This window comes from Sebastes fasciatus, chromosome 7, assembly GCF_043250625.1.
Source record: "Sebastes fasciatus isolate fSebFas1 chromosome 7, fSebFas1.pri, whole genome shotgun sequence".
Classification (NCBI taxonomy): Eukaryota; Metazoa; Chordata; class Actinopteri; order Perciformes; family Sebastidae; genus Sebastes; species Sebastes fasciatus.
In genome coordinates this window covers 29,396,209-29,414,173 of record NC_133801.1, presented here as the reverse complement: position 1 = coordinate 29,414,173, position 17,965 = coordinate 29,396,209, and the positions used below count along the sequence as shown (strand labels likewise).

At 39.3% G+C, this 17,965-nt stretch overlaps 1 protein-coding gene across 1 annotated transcript; it reads right to left on the bottom strand.

The window, feature by feature from the left end:
* Positions 1–457: 457 nt before the first annotated feature.
* On the bottom strand, positions 458–14,157 carry tbcela (tubulin folding cofactor E-like a). The gene is made up of 11 exons (XM_074640161.1): positions 14,076–14,157; positions 11,847–11,963; positions 11,651–11,721; positions 9,426–9,605; positions 9,052–9,191; positions 7,105–7,286; positions 5,320–5,576; positions 3,739–3,865; positions 3,485–3,601; positions 2,289–2,400; positions 458–802 (listed from the first exon to the last, which is right to left on the bottom strand). The coding sequence occupies exons 3-11, from the start codon at positions 11,718–11,720 to the stop codon at positions 596–598; spliced, it is 1,392 nt and encodes a 463-aa protein (XP_074496262.1). The 5' UTR covers position 11,721; positions 11,847–11,963; positions 14,076–14,157; the 3' UTR covers positions 458–595.
* Positions 14,158–17,965: the final 3,808 nt, after the last annotated feature.

The window sequence follows — 17,965 nt, the reverse complement described above, 5'->3', positions numbered from 1 at the left end:
ACAAAATGGACTCAAAAACTGCTACCTTTATCACCAGCGTTTAACAGTTTTAGGCAGGATTTTTCCTTCAACAACTGCTGCTCTTTCTGATATTGTGCCCACTTTAAAAGTGCACTGCCTCACAGCTAATCAGGGTAGTTTTTGCAACAAGTGGGCAAGCCAGTGGTGTTGGATACTCGCCTATGCAAGTGCTATGGTACATGTACGTGTACTAAGAGATAGAGCTGCAGCGAAGCTTTGCTGGTACAGCGGTGCCCTCCCCTCTGCTTAAGCTGCTAGCTGGCTGCTCTTCCAGTGTGACAGATTTGTCTACAAACTCCAGTGGATGCCCCTAATAAAGCTGAAATAAATAAAGACGTAATGGCTGCATTTCCAGAAAGCGCCTGCCAGCAGCCCGCTGTAGTCCACTGTGCAGTCACCATGAGGGTGTTCGCATCATTTTCTTGTTTTACTCTCTCCGTTCCAACGAGTGGGCCGCTGATGCTGTTCCATATGCATTTGTTTTGTGATGTCAGTTAACCAATCAACAAATAATCCAATTAATCAATCAATCAATGAGTCACTCTAATTATCCAGTTGGACACCAGCTGGGTCTTCACTTGATCTTGGGAACCACCAGTAGTTCGTCACCATCTTGGATGCTGTAGGAGTGGAGAGCCCGGGTGTTGTACTTCATTTCCTCCGGACCAAAGACGCCGATCTTGTCGATGTAGTAAAGCCTCATGCTGTTGGTGGACAGCTGGACCACTGTTGTCAGCTGCTTCTTCAACTCAGCTACGGTCTGGTCCAAACGGATGCTCAGCTGACACAGAGACAAACAGTTTCTACAATTTAGGCTTTAAACTGACACTAATTTCACTCAGAATAAGTACAATAAGACAATAAATCCAGATTTTTTTTTAATTCTGCACGTGGTGGCTTTAAAGTAAAGTTTAAAGTTTAAAGAAAGTTTTTGGCATCATTGGGCAATAATTCCATAATAACCTTTCAGCATATTGTAATTCAAGTGTTCTGAGAGAAAACTAGACTTTTGCACCTCCTGATGGCTCTGTTTTCAGGCTTTACAAAATCTAGCCCGTGACGGGAGACTTTGACCAATCACAGGTCATTTCAGAGAGAGAGCGTTCCTATTGGCTGTTCATTCAACAGAGGCAGCTGTCAATCACTCGCAAACTCCAATGAAACGGTCAAACTAGGCAGCGCTGATCAAATATGAATCAATATTTAGTTACTGTAATGTCTATTTCTCACTTAAAATGTTTTCACAAACATCTTGTAGTGTACTGTTTAGCTGTGAAATGAGAAAGTTTGCTCCGGCTGGTGGGCGGTGCTTGGTATTTCCTCAACTGATCTCAACATGGCTGCCGGGTCACAAACTTTCTAATTTTTACAGCTAAACAGTACACTACAAGACGTTTCTGAAAATATTTGAGAAGAGAAATAGGCATTACAGTAACAGAATACTGATTCATATTTGATCAGTGCTGCCTAGTTTGACCGTTTGTTTGGAGTTTGCGAGTGATTGACAGCTGCTCAGAGACGGCAAGGCTCCAGCTCGGCTCTGATTGGTTGTTTTCCTCCGGTCTGTGAAATCTCGCAGATGCCATTAGGAGCACCGGGGGACACAGAGGCACATGATTTTTTTCAGATTATCGTCTCATGCACTACTGTCATGATATAGCGACTGTTTTATAAAAATAACTTATTTTAATCATATTTCTCCAATCTGCCTACTGCAGCTTTAACGTGGCCACCAGGGCATCATTTAAAGTCCGGCAAAAGATAAGCTAAGTTTTTCTAAACAAGTTAACTAGTGAGGGATACGACAGTCAGTACAGTGACCGTCACAGCAATGCTTTGTTTCCGTCTTAATCATTGAAGAGGGATTAATTACACCGTGTGGAGTCCCATGATGTGTTTGATCGATTAGTCTTTCACAATGGAAGGTTTCATGGAGTCATCTGACTGTGCGGAACATCGGAAAATTAATAGTTATCTATTAAAGGGTTGAGATGTTTCAAACAACAAGCGTCACCAAACTGAATTGGTGCTGATACTAATATTAAATATACCCTTGGTGCACCAAGTAGTCAAAAGTAGGCAGTGTGAGTGTGTCAAGGACACAGTACTGAGGCAGAAACAATAATTAGATTCACTAAAGAGACACTCAGCAGGATTGCAAGGTCAAGTATGAATGGGTTACATGATATCACTTGAAGCCTCGCCTCTCAAGTGATTTTACATTGGTGAACTATACAGAACAATACCTCATGACATGCTTAACACACCTGTTCCACTTTCTCCTCACAGTGAACCTCTACCTGGGCACGGCAGCGAGGTCGGAGGTCAACCTCAGCAAGAGGTTCCAGCTTCCCATATTGGGTTACCAGGGAATGGTATCTGAGGAGGAAAAGAGCAGGTTGTGCTGTCGGTCTTAAAGGGACAGTTCATCCCCAAAATCAAATATACATATATGTATATTATGCTATATGATAATATGCTATTACTAGCACAATTTAGAGGATGAAACTATAACTATACAACTATAGCAAGTTTTGTCTTTAAGCTTTTTGGGCTTTATCGGTACTTGTTTTTGTTTTTTTCGTGACATTTCTTAACGTAATAAAGTAGCTAATGCAGGATGACAACCGCTCTACCTGTCTTAATCTTTGCTAAGGTGCTGGAAGATTCAATGAGTCCAAAAGATAATAGAAAAGATATCCGCACACTTAGATCTTTGCAGTATTTCACTTTTTTTCTAAGCTTTCGGTCTTTCAGACCTTCATCAGAGCATACATGATGATTCAACAATGAACAGGCTGGTAGAAATAACCAATCCCATTCTAATCATTAGCAGTATGCAGTACACCTGCGCACATCTTAAAAAGCTTAGAATAAAATGAAATACTGCATAGATCTATGTGTGCGGATATCTTTTCTATCATCTTAACGTAATAAAGTAAAATATAGAATATCACTAGACCTCTTCTTAAAGCAGAGGCTACTACACTTCCTCTCAGCACCTCCCAAACTCTGACTGACATCCAGTGTCCCTGGAGCACGAGCCTCTCGCCCATAAGTAGATGCACGCTTCCTTCTGCGCGGTGATACGGTTGGCAGGTGTAGTTCGGTAGAAAGAAAATAGATCCTTCATGATACTGCTCGCAACAAGGTCTGTGGGTTATCTTGAGTAACCGGCTCATTATTTCTGGAAAGAGACATCGCTGTTGAGTTTTTCAAATGTATTTTTTGGCGCTTTGAGCACCTCAAGTCGAGTGCCATCTAGTTCCGTTATATTGGAGAGAAGGCAGAAGGCTGACATCTCCAATACTCGGCAACTCACACCAAAACTACCTAGATTGATAAATAGCACGACACGTAAGAGGAAAAATATGTATTTTAGATTCTTTAAAAGCACCCACACATACATGACACAAACACTCATACTATTGTAGTTGGAGTACAGACAGTGAGTGCAGCGTACCTGTAAGGCAGCTTCTCCTCAGGGTAGTCTACGTGGTAACGGATGAAGAACCTCTCTGCATCTTCTCTCTCACTATCACTCACAACACTGCCATTTAGCAGTGATATAGAAGGGAGCCTAGGAGAAGCATATGCATACTATATTAGCAGGTATGCTGTGTGAATCTCAAGTTTCATTTGTTAAACACTCCTTAGTGTTAGGAGCAAACAAGCTACTATAAAGGATTTCCATTCTCACTGATGGATGGGACTCACTGTGCTATCATGAGGCTGCGTCGCTCTGTGTTGGTGTAAGTCTGCAGTAAGGGGATGCCCTGCAGCCGCACCTCCTCCAACTTGGGGAAAAAGTTGAGCATCTCGATGTCCTCCCATCTGGTGAGACCTGACAACATGTTTCAAGTCACGTTCCAAAGAAACAGCGAGAGAGGGAGCGGCAGCGAGTGTGTGAGAAAACGAGCGAGCGGCGGAGCAAAAGAGAGTTAGTTTAGCTCTGATAATGTCACGTGAATGTTCAGTGGAAGTTGTGCAGAAATAAATGCTACAGCTCCTCAAGACCAACAGAGGTTTCCCCGTGTGTTGTTTCCCTGCTGCTGAGTGAATAGATGGGGCTTTGGACCGAGTAACGTTATGGACTCTGGCCATAAACATGTTTTAATTTGCTTCTTTAATTCCCTTATTTATTTACTCTTCTATTTAATCTTCCCTTTTATTTATTTAACATTAATAACAAAAACAAACATAAATAAAAAAAGCATAAATACAAAAATAAATACAGACATTTATAAATAAATATAAAATAATAAAAAATAAATATATAAATAAATAAAAAGGAAAATTAAACAGAAGAGTAAATAAATCAGGGAATTTATATAAAGATAAATACATAAAAAGCAAATTAAAACAGAAATATCAATTTATTGCACATTTTATAGATTAATTAAAGGCTACATTTATTTTTTATATTATTTTTGCTGCATTTAATGACATTCATTTCAGTCATTTACTTATTTATTAATTTTTTTTATTTTGGCAGGCTCCTTCCTCCATACCAGACAGGGTTGGGAAGCCAGAAATTTTAAAAGATGGACTTACACGTTTTTGGTTTTAGTCTTTTTAAGGGATTTATTACAGTAACAATGAAACAAATATCCTTTATGTATGTCAAAACCTTAATCCTAGACCTCAATCTTTGCTGCCTTATTATCTCTTGTTCCAAGACATTGGCACTCAATTCTAACGATGCCTTCAACAATGGGAACTGCAATCATAACCAGCGAAATTATCTCAGCCTGTACGCAGAATTAGTTTTTGTCTCAAGAAAAAGAAGTCTTGAAGGCTCAAACTGTAACAAAATGATTTGCAAGAAAGATATTTTTCTGTGCCTCAGGCGAAAGAGATATGAACAAGTGATGTATTGGAGTCAATTTGAAAACGTCTTTGGATATTGTTTCCGTCCCCTCCACTCTCAACAGAACTCTAAAAATAGATTCACCACTGATACTCCCTAAAATAGAAACAATTCCTGAGATAAAAGCTGACATAGAGAGGAATCTGTTACAATACTCTACAAATAACACAAAGCGTTTAGGTTACGGCGTTTGCTTGTGCTAATTTAATCAGCCGTCGTTAAGTCACTGCATACAGATGCTGACACTGTCATTCCGTACTGAGCTGAAAATTCTAAGCAATTCAGTGTTTCCTCCTAGAATTAAACCATCATTAGGCGCTAAAACACTCAATTGAAAGAGTCTTATACCAAAAACACACACACACACACACACACACACACACACACACACACACACACAGTACAAATCAACACTCAGATCAGCTGACCTGAGTTGTGCAGGTTGATGCTGCGTAGGTTGGGGAAGAGCCGTCGCAGGATATCCTTGTTGTCCTGAATGGAGGCCAAGTTGTTGTTGGCCATGACCAGAGTGTCCAGGCTGGGGAACATGGAGCCAATCTTGCGAACTTCGGCCCAGTCCTGGAGGCTGTTGTCGGTGATGTGAAGCAGGCGCAAGGTGGGGCAGGTCACACTGGAGGTACTCACACTGCTGTACTCATTAAGGCACAGGAACAACTCCTCCAGCCTGCAGGATAACACGGGGGGGGGGGGGGGGGGGGGGGGGGGGGGGGGGGGACAGGGTATGTTGTGTAAAATAGAAAGGGACTCGTTGGGACTATTCCTTCAGTAGAAAGCAGATTCTTTAACAACCTAAGAACCCTGCCCTCCTCCACCTGAAATACATACAGTATATCCTCCAGACATCGCTTGAAGAGGCACCTGCTCGAGGCACCTGTCCAAGGACATGGTCCTGCTAAAGACAGTCGAGGAGACAGACGGGTTCAGAGCAACGATGAAAACACTGGAATCGAGGTATATCTTGCTGGGGCGAAAACATTTCAGCCAAACTGCTATCCCAATATCACACCGACACAACCCAGTGGCACAGCAGTTTGTATAATAATAGTCACAAAATTGTATGTATTGATTCGTGTACAACTTTTTTTTGTGATGGTCAGCACGAAATTAATTCGTATGTAATCCACGTAATTGTGAAGCGGTGAGTATAGAGAGCGGAGAGCGCCGCGTAGGGAGGAGGTCGGAGTGGATGGGTAGGTCAAAAAACACAGGACTTTCACCCAGGAGACCGGCGTGTCCCGTATGAAACCAGAAGTAAAAATGTATTCATTTGACACGTATTTAACACCCTTTATAATAATAATAAACATCATTTATAAATGGCAAATTGGTAGTTAATTAAACTTAGTTAGTAGTTAGTTTACTGTTAACACACAATGGAATGATAATTATTCATGTTTACTAATTATTAGTAATGCTTTAATTTCTGTTATTTTATCAGTAGTTTGTGTAATATGGATTAATTAGTTTATAAATTCTATATTGTATCATAGCTGATAAGAGACGATAACAATTACATTCTGATTACATTAGTACACTATCTATTAACAGTTTATTGTTGCACACATTATAACATTTTATAAACGATATGTAAATCTTTAAGAAATTGTTTGTAAAATATCTTTAATCATTACATAGATAGATGGACCAGAAACCAATTATTAGCCACTGACAAAGTATTACTTATTGATTTAATTAATATTTATAGATGCTTTACAAAGTATTTATTAACCATTTAACAAGGTATTATAATCATCAGATTCAGCTGGATAATAGCCATTCAAATCATGTTTATAGACGGTTTACAAACCAATTATTAACTATTAACATTAAGTGTTACAAATATCTGGTCCATCTATCTCTGTAATGTTTATAGATGTTTTACAAACAATTTCTTTATGTTTACAAATAATATCGTAATCATTAGAAAATACTTATATAGTATATAAAATGTTATTAACAATAAACTGTTAAAATAACATAAATCATAGTATTACTAATTATTACCAAACATTATTAATTATTGTTTTGTTGTTATCAGTAAAATAACTATTAACTAAGTTTGATTAACTATCAATTTACCATTTTTAAATTATTATTATGAAGAGTTACCTACTATATTCCATTGTACACTGTTATAATAGTTTGCAAGGCTGTGGAGAAATGGAGAAGCAGTGATCAACCATTGTTCTTACTCAGTTATCTCCCTGGTGAGCAGCAGCACGGTGTCCCAGGACACCCGAGTGTTGTTGAGGACGAGGCGTCGGACCCGGGAGAAGCCTTCAGCGCAGCGCGGCTCCAGGGTCATTCCTGCCAGGGGGTTATAGCTCAGGTTGAGGAACTCCAGGTTGGGGATGTTGGACACGATTTTCCTGATCTGAAAATGAGACAATGATGCGTTTTTTAAATTTTGAAGCCAAAAATGTAAACAGAAAACTAGAAGATTGATTTCACTTTTTGGACGACTAGTGTGGCCACAGCTTTTTACTGGTCATTAGAATGTTTCGCATCATCACAAATACACCCACAGGAAGACAGATAGCCTGCACACGTTTGACTTCTGCATTTGGCACACTCCCCTGATAAACTTTACAGGATAAGGAGTGTTTTACTTAATGTAATGAAGGAACATGTCACCCAGTGCAACAGTATGGCTCATTGATATGTTTTTAATAGGGCTGTCAAAGTTAACGCAAATTCGTTTTAACGCCACTAATTTCTTTAACGTATTAACGCAACTTGGGATTTTTAATTAACCTCTTAAAAATCAAACAGGCCGCCGATCTTTCGGAGGTTGTAGCGGGCTCAGTTTTAAAGCGAGCGATACTTTAAAACTGAAGATCCTGGAATCATTTGAAACTAGAAAACCAAAGGAATCCATTGGTACCAACCATATCATACTAGCTTGTCATGAAGGAGGCTAATAACGTTCAAAATGTACGCTAAATTTGAGCAAGGAAAAAATGATTTTTAAGATTTTCAAAAGGGTCCCTTGACCTCTGACCTCAAGATATGTGAATAAAATGGGTTCTATGGGTATTCATTAGTTATTCTCAGATATCGCTGTTTTTATTTCTTTTTTTCGATGCCCAAAAAACAACACATTGCTTCATAACAACACACAACAACACATAGCTTAAATAAAAACAAACATAACAACACATAGCTTAAATAAAAAAAAACATAACAACACATAGCTTAAATAAAAACACATAACACATAGCTTCATAATAACACATGACAACAAATAGCTTCATAACAACACACAACACATACTGAAGCTTCATAACAACACATAGCTTAAATAAAAACACAAAACAACCCATAGCTTTGTAACAAAATAGCTTCATAAAAACACATTACAACACATAGCTTCATAAAAACACATAGCTTCATAAAAACACATAGCTTCATAAAAACATGGCTTCAAAACAAAACATATTAACACATCATAACAACAAACCGTAATCCGCACAGGAGCAATTGATAACGAATTTCTCCTTTTGCTGGGCATATATCACGGCTGGTTAGCGATACAACCTAAAGTTCTATCAAAGTTCGGTATCGCTTCAGTTGTGATTAGAGGTTACTGGCGACGGAGAACTGTATCCAGCGGTATCTCTGTCAATTTTACTGCTAATGAAAAGATAAATGTAGCAATGGAAAGCTGAAGATTGTATTGTTTGCCATTCTATCATGAAGGCAGAGGGGGTGAACTTTGACCCTGAAGTAACCATGCTCCTTTTATTAGGTTTTCACGTTTTTTCTCAGGTTAAAAGCTTTTATAAAGCACCCTTAAAAAATAAAGAGGGGGAAAAACATGTCTGTGATCTTCTGACATCTGTTCTAAACAGCTTGAAAACACCTTGGAAATCATCAAGACTCATAACATCACTTTTCTGCAACACTTTGGAATATCTAGCGTGTATTTGGTGACCATTTTGATAAATGGCTACCTCGGCCTTCAGGCCCCAGATTAGTAGTGCCCCGATATCTATATCTTTTCACAACATACTGTATAATCCTACATCCGTGCCAAATGTGTTTCCTTCTATTGCAAAATGCACAGTTGTTGTGCTTAACTGCCCCGCTATTATCCCTTCAAATGACATGAAGTACTGTAATAAACCCAGAGACGGCACCTCACGCCAGTCCTGCAGCTTGTTTCGAGACAGGTCCAGCTCTATGACATGGGCACAGAAAGCAGCAATCTCAGCCTCGTCTCCTGCCCTGCTGATCCCACAGCTATCCAACACCAGAATACTGGGCAGGTTCAGTCGGTCTGGAGGAGAGGTGTCAGAGGATGGAAGGAAGAATTAATAAGGATTAGTCAAATAGAGGTGAGGGTTCACACAGAAAAAGGAGAGCTTCAAGGGGCTTTTTATTTGGGTAATTGGTTGCTTTCTCTGCCAACATATATAACGGCTAAATGTAACAAGCCTTGGCCCATTCTACGGAGGCTGGAGTGAGGAAAGGTGAAAGTGACATGCCAATATCTATCTGATCACCAGCTCACCTTTCATAGGGGAGCCTTGAGGACATACGGTGGGTACCACCACTATTCCCATACCAGGCCCTCTGCGTAGCGGAAAGTTATCCGGGCTGTACTTTTCACTCATCACCTCCACAAAGGTACGACCGTCCTGGTCCTCTGGTGGCTCCATGGCTCCGTCCCCCTGAACAGCACCCCCCTCAGCTGGTCAGCAGTGTGGGAAAGAGACACACATCCACAGTGAGTAGCTAGCAGCTTGAACAAAGGCCCCGTTTAACCGTGCAATCCAAGCACATTTGCTACTATATACAGGGTTCCTGTGGATCCTTAAAGTGGCAGTAGGCAGAATGTTTTTGGCATCATTGGACAAAAAATCCATAATAACCTTTCAGCATATTGTAATTCAAGTGTTCTGAGAGAAAACTAGACTTCTGCTCCTCCTCATGGCTCTGTTTCCAGGCTTTAGAAAAAGACTTGACCAATCACAGGTCATTTGAGAGAGAAAGTGTTCCTATTGGCTGTGCTCCGGTCATGTGACCGGAATTTGGCGTTCCTTCAAGAGATTTCCCGGCGATTTCACAATGGCTACCGTGTCACAAACTTTCTGATTTTACAGCTGAACCGTGCACTACAAGATGATTCTGAAAACATTTGAGGCGAGAAATAGGCATTAACGTAACATAATATTGATACATATTTGATCAGCGCTGCCTAGTTTGACTGTTTCAGAGTTCGCGAGTGATTGATGATATAATACAGAAAAAAGCAGCAAATCCTTGATTAATTGAATAATTGTTGCAAAAATACACATTTTAAAGTTAACAACAGGGTGCTACTGTTACAGAGAAAAAAGATAAAGTAGAGACAAACACAGACTAAAGGTTTGATGTTTAACTCTAAAATTCTCTGTCAAATCTCTCATCTTCTCCAACACATAATTCTCCAAAATATGAACTACATAAACTTCGGTGAAAATCAAGTAATTTTTTCCATTTCCTGTCGTACACGTCAAAGTTAACACGATAATAACGCTTTAACGCAAATTTATCTTAACGCCACTAATTTCTTTGACGCATTAATGCAACTTGTGATTTTTAGGTTATATCTGGCTCAGTTTTAGAGCCAGAGTGATGATACTGATATATGACAATAGAAACTAAACCTAGGGAATCCATTGGTTTGTCGCGAAGGAGGCTAAATAATGCTCCAAACTTGTGCTAAATTTTGGCAAGGAAAAACTGGCATGGCCATTTTCAAAGGGGTCCCCTTGACCTCTGACCTCAAGATATGTGAATGAAAATGGGTTCTATGGGTACCCAAGAGTCTCCCCTTTACAGACATGCCCACTTTATGATAATCACATGCAGTTTGGGGCTTTCCAATAATAAATATATACATACATTTGCAAAAGCAAGCACATTTGTCCACTCGATGTTGATAAGAGTGTTAAATACTTGACAAATCTCCCTTTAAGGTACATTTTTAACAGATAAAAAAAATGTGTGATTAATTTGCAATTAGCTATGGACAATCATGCGATTAATCGCGATTAAATATTTTAATCAATTGACAGCCCTAAAATAATCCATTGCACTTTTCTCAGGTCTAGCCTGTATGTATAGATCAGCCATCTCTGCAGAAACACAAGGATGGCCAGGTCTGATAAGTGACTGCATTTCTTTTAAAGAGAGGTACAGATGATAATGGGTGCATGGAGGGACACAAGGAGGCGTCCTTAACTCTTTATCAGCAAACCAGAGAGACACTGTCCCATTTAAATATCCCCCGAAGCCGATCTTTATGCTGAACTTTTCAAAATAAAACAGAATGTGGAGAAGGCCCTTTTGACTTAACTTCTCACTTCAGTTTCTATAATTAAAATGACGAGTGTCTGCGTGTGTTTTAAAATGCTTGGTGGGCAGAGCCTCGCTGTGGAATCTGCTGCAGGGAAGCATAAATTATGTAGTGGTTTTGCTGAAATAAACAATAAAAGGATCCTGTTACAATATCTTATTTGACAAAAATGGGCTGCAGTAAATTGCGGTAACGTATGAAAACCATTTGCTACTCTTTAGCTAATAAAGCAAGTTATTTGCAATAACGTCGCCATGGTTATTTTTTTTACAGACATGAGACAAATAAAACACAGGTATCCAATACAACATGCATGCTATGGGTTTGACCCTACTGTCCTGTTTGAGAGAAGTCACATGGTTATAGTAGAAAAGATACGGCAGAAAGCATCTTACCTGAAGAGACGTTTCCCTTGACTGGAACACTGTCACAGCTTACTGTCTTCTTCTGTGTTCGTACCGACATCCTGTCAAAGAAATCAGGAGTAGCCTGATTAAATTTGTATCCACTGACAGATGTATTTGTTCATTCATGTTTTGACAAAGCTGTCTATTTTGAAGATGCTCTATAGCACTGTCAGTTGTGTCTTACGCCAGAGTGGCTGGTAGGGCTAGCAGATGTCTCCAGAAGAAATGCTGGTCCCTCGTTGGCCAGTTGCTCTGGACAGACCAGAACAGGGAGGACTTGGAGGCTGTTCACCACATGACACTGGAGGAGGTCAAAGGTCAGTTTCTGCCTTGTTATTCATTTAACAATATAGATGTAATCAAAAGAGCATAGAAGCACGTCTAGATTTCTTAGAGGTAGAGCAAAGTGCTACCGTAAACAGACTGACTGACTTCACAGATAATACCAGACAAGAATTTCTCCACAAGGGTTAACAAAGTCAGTGCCAATATAAATATATGTGGTTGATAATTGTGCAGTAAGTAAGCCATTTGAATAGTGAAAAAAATAAGTTGAACAAGATTGGTTCTGACTTATTTTGTTAAGTATAAAATCTGCTACACCGAACGCCCTTGAGAAATCTGACAATTTGATGTTGGAGTAACGTCTATAGAGAACGGAAATGCGACGTTACCGACAGCGAGTCGGACATTTTTGGAAGATAAAGGGTAGAAGTGCCATCCAAAATGTCAAAAGATAACACGGTGGACCACCATGGGACCTTATTTTGTAAAAAATATGAATGGTAGTAAATGGCAAGGGACAAATATTTGTTTTGATCTTGTTTGAATTGTGCCGTGATCACACATATGATGTTTGTCAATTTAAAAGATAATTTTACAAGTCAAGAAAGTCTCAATTTGTTTTAAAACTGTTGAAGTATCAGACTGTGAAAATTCATACTTATAGAAAAACGACACACCCAAAAGTCGCGTAAGTGACGTCTCTCTCGCTGGATCTACGATGCCTGTGTGTTTCCTACTGGGATGACCTCACACCAGCAATGGGTCTGATCATTCTTTCGCTGGAGTCGCTGGATAAAACACATCAGGTTAGATAACGTTTCATTTGTGTATGGAATATCTAGGTTAGATAGCTAGCTGGTGTTGGTGACGTGTATTGTGCGAGACGAGAGATGTAGTTCACTGAGCGTTTTCACACAAAACTAAATGATACTACGACAAAATGAGACTTTCTTGACTTGCAACATTATATTTTAAATGTACAAAACATCATATGTGTGATTTATAATTATAAATGAATAAATAAATAGTATTGATATAATTCAAACGGCATCAAAAAAATATTTGTCATGGTATGACTACCATTCATATTTTAATAGAAATAAGGTCCCATGGGGTCCACCGGAAGGGGCGGGACTTCTCCTCTATTGGGTGAAGGATGACAGTGGCAATAACAGACAAACCGAATATCGTGTTGCTTATTGTAGGCTTTTAGATTTATGCCGAACTAATGTGTAAATCTTGCTGATTCGTAAAAGATCTTAAGTGGTGTTGTGACGTGATGCATCGGCGGATAAGGACGCAGGCGTATATAAAGCGACAGATTACTGAGTGGGCTTCGGCTTCTTCTGTGTTATTAAGAGCCCGCTGTACCAGACGCCCTTGAAAAACCTCGTACTTTTACTCTTCTTTGCCCATCAGTCAATGTACACATATAACAGTTTGTAAAACCTGATGATGTGCAATTCAGCACGCAATTCTTGTCAATTCGGCTTACATCTTTTTGACAAAGCAATAGTCATTCAGACACAATCTAAACTTTTAGACGCGGTTTAGCCGACTAGCTGCAGTCGCCTGGCATGAAGTTGCATTAAATAGGTGAAAAATGGTCTTGGCAACAGAAGGCAGACCGATTATAAAAGTTGATATTTTATTGTTGTAAGCGATACTTCTTCTATGAGATTTAAGCCGAACTGATGAACATCTCGTGGTAATTCATAAAAGGGTATTATAGTGGTGTTATTATGCTCTAAATAGGCCGATAAGGCTCAGACAAGTGGAAATTTACAGATTTGTGGATGGAGTCTGGCTTTTTTTTTTTTTTGTAAAAAAGCGTATCGCTAAACAATTACAACACTTTTCCCATTATATCCCCGTTTGAAGAACATGACATTTAAGTGCAAAGTGCCGGTTGTTTAGTATCAGCCAGTGTGCAGCCTCAGCATCAGCCTCAGCCTCAGCATCAGCACCAGTGAGTCTGAGTCTGACCCCCAGCAGCAGCTCGATGGAGCCAGAGATGGATCACAGATGGCAGCGATATAAACATACTTTCAATAATCACTAGCTGATGACAATATGCCAAGAGGACGTCTCAACAACTGATGAAATAGAAGGTAATCGTTCTACATACCTTTGATGTCTACTTTGAATTCTCCTTCTTGATGAAAACAAACCAGCTGTCATTTTGCTCTCCTATACATCCCGGAAGTGACGCAGCTTGGTAGCTGAAAACGAGATTTGTTTTTTTTCCCTTTTCATTTATTGACTTCCTTTAGAGTTACACACTGTGTAGTTTTTAGGAGCTTATTTTTATGAGATGATATCAAATCGTAAAAAAGATTTAAAAAACAATAAATAAAACTGAGATGCACCTTGAGACAATTTCTTATTTTTTATTTAACCTTTATTAAACCAGGTAGTACTCATTGAGATTAAGAATATCTTTTGCACTTTTGGCCAAGACAGCAGCATTTAAACATACATTCAAGTTTCAGATGCCACAACATCAAACAAATGCAAAATAAATACATAGCATAATATCATACAAAACACATTAAAATCAAGTGTTTGAAGCCAACATTAAAGTGAAAATATTCAGAAACACAGACAGCTCCCGATTGACTCTGCTTGTAGGTCTTTCATTAATGTTTTAAATTCATCCAAAGTAATCAGATTTCCTAGTTTCAACTTAGCTTGCAGTGTATTCCAGGAGTAGGGAGCGGAATAGCTAAAGGCCATCTTACCTAGTTCTGTGCGGACCTTAGGTACAGATAGAAATTACAGGTCAGACGAGCGTAGGCTATAGCTGCCAGTGTTGCGGGATATGAGAGTGCACAGATAGGAGGGGAGTATACCAAGAATGGACTTATAAATAAATGTGAGCCAATGTTTGTGCCTCCGCATTGACAAAGAGGGCCAATTAGCCTCGGTGTACAGGGTACAAGGATGTGTGAGCACTTTACAGCCAGTCACAAACCTCAGTGCACTATGATAGAGAGTATCTAACATTCGTAAACACTGGGCAGATGCATTCATATAAAGCAGATCCCCACAATGATGTCATTGTGTTACTGCTGATGCTGATCATGATTTGTCTAAATTCATATGTAGCTTGCCTGACAGATGTCCCTCTTATGCTGATAGACCTTTTTTATGGCAGACATTCTGATATGTTGTGGTATGGGAAAGCACAGGTGTAACTAATGACATGATGACATGTGATAATAAGGTTCAGGGCTCTTGTATTATGCATATGGGCTCACTGGAATGGCTTCCTGAACACGCAACAGAACAGAGCCATTGTTAATATAGACTAATAATATAAATTATTTTGAAACTTGAACTTGTATTTGTCGTTTGTTCGTAACACTGCAATATTTGGAAAAGGTAGGTACATAGGATGCAATGTTAAAGGTCTTAAAATAGAAGTAATAAAATGAATATGAAGAATAAAAATAGCTGATGAAACACACTCAAGAAACGACATATACTATATATCTAATACAACAAAACTCAAATTATGCAACACTGTGTGTCCCAAAACATCACAGGCAGCACCAGAGAACAGAAAACCCCGTCACACTAGATAGTATTATCATGTATGTATTTGCTAGATCTCTGATGTTATTAAAAAAATTTTTTTTATTTTTACAATGTATATAGGCAAAGCTTGACTCATGCAGAATTGTGTTGTTACTTAAACATTATTTTCCAGCTGCAAAGGAACATGACAATGGCACTGGCTGTGGATCACCTTACAACTGTTTTTGATTTTCTTTTCTACTCCAAATTAATTGGTGTAACAAAATGATATACTTTCCATCCAAAGCCATCTGTCTGCCACCTATATTAGGCCTGATCTAGCAGCTGTCATAAAGTCACACATGCAAATAATCAAAAAGACACATAGAGTTGCTCCCCATAAACTTTACACCCATTGTGTATAAATACAATAATAACCATCACATCACAAAATGTGTATTACACATACAGCCACATAAAGTACATGTAGGCTATTTGGTCCTGTTTGTTTGTTACCAGGATATCTCAAAAACAACATGTAGACTTCAATGACATTTGGTGGAAAGTTAGATCGTGAACAAGGGGACAAATGATTTTTGATAAAATAGCACCACTATGTGGCCATTTATAAAGCACGTTATATTTTGACTGATAACTATCTTGCTCTTTAATTCATCAGGAAGATGAATGTTTGACCACTTCCTTTTTGAAAAAGGGCTGCAGCGCGTCCAGAACAAAATCAATTTATATGCAACTTATTAATATTTACAACTGCAAAATTGATTGATTATAATAATTCTTTATTAATGATGTATTAACTTTTATAATTGCAGTTGTCTGGCTTATTAGCAATTGAGAAACTCAAGATCCTTTAATAATGACTTACTAACATTTCTGAGTGCAGACATGATGACTTCTTAGAAAGTGAGGGACACCTTTAATCTATTAAATAATTCATATAAAACCTTCGTATAAGGTGACTTATCAAAACGTAACAAGTAAGAAGGTATCTGCTGGAAAACTGAAACAAACAAGATTCAGAAAAGTGTGACTAGAAAATATCATTCAAAGTTACACAAATTCACTTGGATCTCAAATATTAATGTGTCTGTTTTATGTTATTTCTTGTGGACACAAATGACTCACCAATGACGACTGCAGAGAATGATGGACTTTATTGAGCAACAGTGCAAAGGTTTACATGTACACAGTAACAGAGCCAGCTAACTGGCCGTCCTTTTTAGGGAGCATGGTTGTAGATGTTAGGCCCGAAAGTCTCAGGTGGACCGTCTCTGCGTCCTTCAGACCTCCATGAAGCTGCTTAGGGAGAAACTGGTGGTGGGGGAATTGAGATAGGGAGGGGCGCTCTCAGTTTGGGAGAGGAGCAGGAGTTGGGGATGAATGTGCAGGATGTGGAGGAGGAATAAGCATTTCTGAGGCACAGCTCTTGTAGAAGGAGTTGTCCTCACGGCCCTTGATCACCTCCTGGTAGATCTGGAAGTCTGTGACGCATCATTATCTATTAAAATCCCATTACACTCAGAGTCAATTGTAGTATTTATGTTCAGAACAGAACCAGACTATCTAACATTCAAGGTTTTTACTTTCATGAAAAGAGTTTCCACCTTGGATATTATTCTAAGATGTTTTATTACTCAGATAAATAACATCCCTGTTTTCACATAATGACTGCTACACGCTTGATCATTTCTAACATGCATTCAAAGATCAGATTAACTGAAAATGCATGGCTAGACAATGAGACACTACCAAATATCTCATACTGCTATACATCAGCCTGCTCAACACTACATTGAGTTCAGACTGGCAGGAGGAAGAAGAGCTCTTTCTGGTCGATGAAGTTCAGCATCATAGTTTATCTCTGGTCCCTGCTGTTCCACTTAGGTCTTGACATGGCAATAGGACAGGAGATTGTTGGAACAAGCTGGTTGGAGCTACAGTTGTCCGGCAGAATCTTCAGATGGAGGCGGAGGTGCAGGTTGATGGCTGTGGGTGGAATTTCAGGCTGCAGCTGACTGCAAGGATCTGCAGGTGGCGGCAGCGGTGAAGGTTGCTGGTAGAGGCTGTAGGTGCAGGATCGGGCTGCAACTGTCTGGCAGAGTCTTTAGGTGGAGGGGGCTGTGCAAGTTGTCGGAAGAGGCTGTGGGTGGAGGTCGAGCTGTCTGGCAAGATCTTCAGGTGGCCCTGGCAGCAAGTGGAGGCGACAGTGCAGGCTGCTGGAAAAGGAATGAGGCGGAGGTACAGGCTGCAGCATTCTTTTTGCAGAGGAGTAGTCTGTATCTGTGATTACTATTTTATAGTTATGTTATAATAAGTAATAAATCTTATGCAAATAGTTTTATTGGTGCCCCGTTTTAAACATTTCTTTCTGTGTTGTAACTCATTTATCAGTTCTCAAATATTTACTTACTGGAAAAAATCGACTACTGTGAGTAATCAGGTAATCAGGCCATGTTTGCAGGACAAAATCAATTATAC

Coding starts and splice junctions, on each gene's coding strand:
- tbcela (XM_074640161.1), bottom strand. CDS start 11,720: ATGTCGGTACGAACACAGAAGAAGACAGTAAGCTGTGACAGTGTTCCA. Junction 3,602..3,738: donor CGCAGCCTCATGATAGCACA/GTGAGTCCCATC, acceptor TGCTTCTCCTAG/GCTCCCTTCTATATCACTGC. Junction 2,401..3,484: donor GAGGAGAAGCTGCCTTACAG/GTACGCTGCACT, acceptor TTTCCTCCTCAG/ATACCATTCCCTGGTAACCC.